Source organism: Cyclospora cayetanensis, unplaced genomic scaffold (assembly GCF_002999335.1).
Source record: "Cyclospora cayetanensis isolate NF1_C8 unplaced genomic scaffold, CcayRef3 CcayRef3_contig_80, whole genome shotgun sequence".
Classification (NCBI taxonomy): Eukaryota; Apicomplexa; class Conoidasida; order Eucoccidiorida; family Eimeriidae; genus Cyclospora; species Cyclospora cayetanensis.
The window spans coordinates 61,777-66,533 of record NW_020312753.1 but is presented as its reverse complement, the minus strand read 5'-3'; the positions used below and the strand labels follow the sequence as shown (position 1 = coordinate 66,533).

At 57.6% G+C, this 4,757-nt stretch overlaps 1 protein-coding gene across 1 annotated transcript; it reads left to right on the top strand.

Moving 5' to 3' along the window:
* Positions 1 to 406: 406 nt before the first annotated feature.
* Positions 407 to 4,182, top strand: LOC34620510. Its single transcript, XM_026335795.1, has 5 exons — positions 407 to 689; positions 1,019 to 1,105; positions 1,247 to 1,362; positions 1,417 to 1,753; positions 2,531 to 4,182. Exons 1-5 carry the CDS (start codon positions 407 to 409, stop codon positions 4,180 to 4,182), a joined length of 2,475 nt encoding a protein of 824 aa, XP_026191580.1.
* The last annotated feature ends 575 nt before the right edge of the window (positions 4,183 to 4,757 follow it).

Below are 4,757 nucleotides of genomic sequence, written 5' to 3'. Positions count from 1 at the left end.
AGGCAATATAACTTGGTCTTCTACAAAAGGCTTCGTGTGGAGTCTCTGGGTCACGTAACTGAGCGATTCGTGGGATTTAGCCCCCCTTAGAGGCCAACATCCAGAGTCACCCGCCCCGCACAACGAGGCCCCCTCTGGCCTTCGCTAGTAGCTACCCTCCCTCAAGAAGTCCCCTTAGCTCGCTGCCGGGGTCACCTGCAACCGAGCTTGAGACTCTAGGCGTGTTCTATGCTTGCCTTGTCCCTCCAATTTTATTATTTGGTCCATCCCTTTAGAATCGTGCACCCGTTGAGCCGTTCCAACTGAACGCGACTCCAGTTTGTGCTCCTGCTGCCGCAGCAGCTGGCAGAGCACCCCGCGCTGCACTACGTGGTGTGGAATCTGCAGAGATTCCGTGGTGGGAGCAATGCAGGGAGTTTGCCTTCAGTCCCTTCGCCTCATAGCGGCATTACCTGCAGAACCCCAGAAGCTTGGGCAGGCATTTGACGTAGACGACGTGGTGCAGCGTTGTTCTCCAGGGGATGGCCGTGGAGGTCCCCAAGGGGGCACACTCTCCAGGGGGGAGGCCCCTGGTGTTACTGGCCAAGCAGGAGGAGATGCTCAGGTGGCGTCACGCACATCTCGCATGAAGGGTCTCGTCATCAGAACGCCAAGAGGCATCCAGGACTACTCTCAGGACCTAGACACGGGTGAGTGTGTTCTAAAGAAAGCCCTAAGAAGATGTGTCTCCTGCTTTTGAAGAAAAAACAGCATTTTTGCCTCGAAGTTCCTGGTTGTCGAATCCATGTTTTGGAGAGAGGCTACTCCGTGTGCGTGCCCGTGTACCTCTTTTACCCGTTCAGCCTGCCGCAACTTTTGCAGGTTCGCGTGTCTCCCTTGTCGCGTTTCGCTGCGTGTCTCTGTCGTTTGTGCCTCGCCTCCTTCTTTTACTTCGGCACAGTTGTAGTCTCCCCGACAGCAGCGCAAGTGAGCGCGACTGTCCAGAAGAGGAGTTCGTCGATGCGCGTGAGCCGTGCAGATCACATGGATCCAGATGCTGACGAGGTGCAGGTAGCCTGGGAAGACGGAACTGTAGAGAATACCAAGTGCCGCGGTCTCACGCTTGGTGGGCTTTCCTTCCCCTCTAACCCCCGTGAAACCTTGTCGCTTTCTGGCTTTTTCCAGACGCCTTTGCACGATGAAGTCGCAAGCTCCAGGGCAGTCACGCTTGCCTTTCATGGCTTGTTGTGCATGTCTCTCCCTGCAGTCGACAGGTGCCTTTTTGTAGGGGATACGGTATTAGAAGGCTCTAACGGGGCCATAGGCCTCGTCCTGGAGGTGCAGCAGTCTATTGACGTCGCCATCCCTATAGAAGCCTTCAAGGCTGGCGTCTGCAGCATCGGCGATGCCTCAGCCTTGCACGACCAGCGGCAGCAGCCACAACCCCAACAACAGTACCGGCCCCAACAACAGCAGCACTGTGCCCTCCAAGGCGTCGCAGACGATGGCATAGTCGCGGGAGAACGCCCGCGTCTGCCGTCTCGCCTCGCTGGCATTCGCTCGCAGGTAATGGGGGCTGCAGCTTTATCCCTTGATCCCCCACTGATGCAGCAGCTGCAGCAGTTTAATGAAGGAATGCCAGTGGTGAGCGGCGGCCGCTTGGGGTGTGTGATCGGCGGCAAGGTCGACTACGTGGTGGCTCTGGACTCAGGTCACGAGTTCACGCTGGAAGAAGGGTACATTGCAGCCTTCTTGCATAGCTCGTCGTCGGAGGGTGTCTTGCATGCAGCCCTTTTTGCAGCTTTGCTGCCTCGTGGTGCTCGAACTGCCGTTCAGTTTGGCCTCTGGGCGTCTCTGGCCCCCCGTCTCGATGCTTCTGTCTCTCTGTGTTCGCGGCAGCCCCAGATATAGAGGTGCTCTGCATGCGTTTCTGACGGCTTTGCGCTTTGGAGGCGGTGCAGACACGTTACCCACGTTGCCGCGTGAACTTGTTTTCGCAGGATGGTAGGCGTGCGGCCAGAGCCTCGTAGGGGCCACCCGATGAGCTGGATCTCGGGGCTTTATCCGTCGTTGCCGGTGTATGCTACTGGCGAGTGGATAAGGCACTTTCAGTCGCAAATTGAGCGCATGCATGGAGGTGCTCACAGCAATCAGAACGCTGCAGACGCCGGCCGACTCTGCAAAGGTAGAGAGAGCCCCCGCCTACCCGTCTCCACCCTAACGTATACCACGTGAAGGTCCTATTGTTGAGGTTTAAAATAGCGTTTACGGATGCGGGTCGGCAATGGGAAACCCTGCGTTGCCTTCGCGTTGTGAGAGAAAAAGGCGCTCCCAACAGGATGGGACCTTATGCCTGAGTTCAGGGGGCGTTGCTGTACATGTATATGTGTGTGTATATATATGCATGCCCATATGTGTGTATGTATATGTGTGTATGTATGCATGTGTGTATGTATGCATGTGTGTATGTATGCATGTGTGTATGTACATCTATGTATGTAGGGAGATGTATGTATGTAGATGTATGTGTCTCTCTGTGTGTCGGTCTGAGCAGGCTGTGTGAAGTCCTTTGCCATCCGGAATATCAAAGTGGCGTGGCAGCTGCAGGCGCCTCTAGGAGCTGCGGGGAGCCATAGGTCTCTGGCGCCGTGGACGGAGCATCAACCGAAGGATCTCTTGCCGTTGCAGCAGCCCGTCATGCGGCTTGGTCAGCCTGTGTACGTCGATGTGCGGCGATTATTGCAGCAGCGCGAGGGTGGTGCAAAGAGGGGTTCGCAGAAGGATGTCGCCTCGTGTGCGGCCGCTGCGGCTCCTACTGCTCTTGCAGAGGCAGCTCCGGGAGCGGCTTTCGGCTCGCCGACGTATACCGTAGGGGTGGTGGATGCAGTGTGCACCACTTGCACAGTCCTCTGGGAAACTGGCGTCTTGGAGAAGAATGTTCAGAGCCACAGGCTGACCCCCGTTGCTTTAGACAGAACGCCGCTGGCCCCTGCAGACTGCAGGCTCGCGCCTGTGTTGCTGCCGCACATGGTGGTGCAGCGGCAGCGGCCTAAGGAGGTTGTGGGCGCCGCCGCGCAGGGGCCCCAGGGGCCCCCGAGGCCAGGGGCCCCCGAGGAGACCGCCGCGCTGCCCTGGTGGCTGAACCTGCACTTTGGGGGCCTCCAGGTGGGGAGTGACACGTCGGTAGAGTCGCATCTCGCTGAGGTTCAGCGTCACAGCGGGGGTGCCCGGCTTTTTAAGGAAGTATCCCTGGCGCTTGGAGCAGATGAAGGAGCATTCCAGGGTCGAGCGAATCACGCAGCTCTCTTGCAAGCTGCTGCGGCTCACAGACGTCACCGCGCGCAGCGGCAGACGCGCGGCATCACCAGTACGAGAGGCGACAGCCGCACAGACGCGGGTCCAGCTGAGGGCCCCACGGCGCCTCTCGAGGAGGCACAGGAGGGCAGCCAGGCTCCTCGGCGAGCGGGAGGTGACGTTTCTGTGGAAGAAGGGCCCCTCGTGACGAACCGCCTGGCCGCCTTCGCAGCCGCGAGGGACGCTTTGCCCCTACTGCTCCGCTTCATGACGGAGACCGATGTCGTGTATCAGATGCTCGATATTCCTGGCAAGCGCCTGCCGCTGTTGCGCACGGGGTCGTCCGCACCGTCGCACAGACGCCTGCAAACGGGGGAAAGCTCCAGGGGCCCCGAAGGCGGACAGGGGCCCCTAGAAAGGCCGCCCACAGGGGGCCCTAGCGGAGTCTCGGACGTTCCAGAGGCCCCCACAGCCTCGGAAGCGCAGGGAGACGATGACGCACTGGTTTTTCACGAGGCACAGGCTCTGGCTGCAGACATCTTTTCGTTCGATGGGGGCCCTTCATTGGAAGCTGTTGCCGCGTTCTTGCATTTGGTGTACTCACACGGGCAGTGGGGCGTCACCGAGGCGGACGGAGACACCGAAGAGAAACTGAGGGACTTATTTGAAGCTACGGCGCTGGTCTTAGGGGATGCAGGGCCCGAGGTGCTCATGGATGATGCTCCTCAGTCCCCGGGAGCTGCAGACGTGCAATTGGGCATTGTGGTGTACGTACAACGCAAAGAGAAGAAGGCACTGGTAGCATGGATAAAAGACACTCAACAGTTTACGAGTAAGGATTTTATGCGGTCAGAGCGACCTTGCGAAGACATAGACCTCGAGGGCCCTCTGGATCTTGAATATCTATGAGTATATCTGTATGTATATATTTATATATATCTCAGCATATTTGTATATATTAGTATGAATATGTAGATAGCCACACACACTTGCTTCACAAGAGGCCAGGGCGACGGATATATGTACAGACAGAATGAAAATGTTTCTCCGTATGGAACGCTGAGAGATGGCACTCTTGCTTCCGCTGTTGTGCGCTGAGGTGTCACTGGCGAGGCCTCTGGAAGCTTTGCTTTTCTCAGGCCTTTTGCGCGCAAAGCACTCGGAGTTTTTCTCAGCCGCTGCAGCAAACGCTTATGTCATGCCAGCCCCCATTCTCAAGGCGATGCAGGCCCTTGGAGTGACAGTAAGTTTCGAAAAGACACTCATAGGACTGATGCCTAGGGCAAACGGTATCCCGCCTTCGCCCTCCCCTTCCCCCCTAGACCACGCAGCAAATGAGATCGATCCTCTATGGAGTCTCCTTAGGCCATCGACGGCTGGCATCATGTCTTTTAGCTGAAGCTAGGGAGGGGCGTGTAGCGCATGACCCCAATCAGCCAATTGGCGTCTTGCATGATCGCGCCTTTGCATGCATTGGTGTCACT

Excerpts from the sequence above, each read along its gene's own strand:
- LOC34620510 (XM_026335795.1), top strand. The coding sequence starts at position 407 with ATGCAGGGAGTTTGCCTTCAGTCCCTTCGCCTCATAGCGGCATTACCT. Across the intron at positions 1,363-1,416 it reads TCCCTATAGAAGCCTTCAAG|CCACAACCCCAACAACAGTA; the intron begins GCTGGCGTCTGC and ends CAGCGGCAGCAG. Across the intron at positions 1,754-2,530 it reads GCATAGCTCGTCGTCGGAGG|CAGGCTGTGTGAAGTCCTTT; the intron begins GTGTCTTGCATG and ends TGTCGGTCTGAG.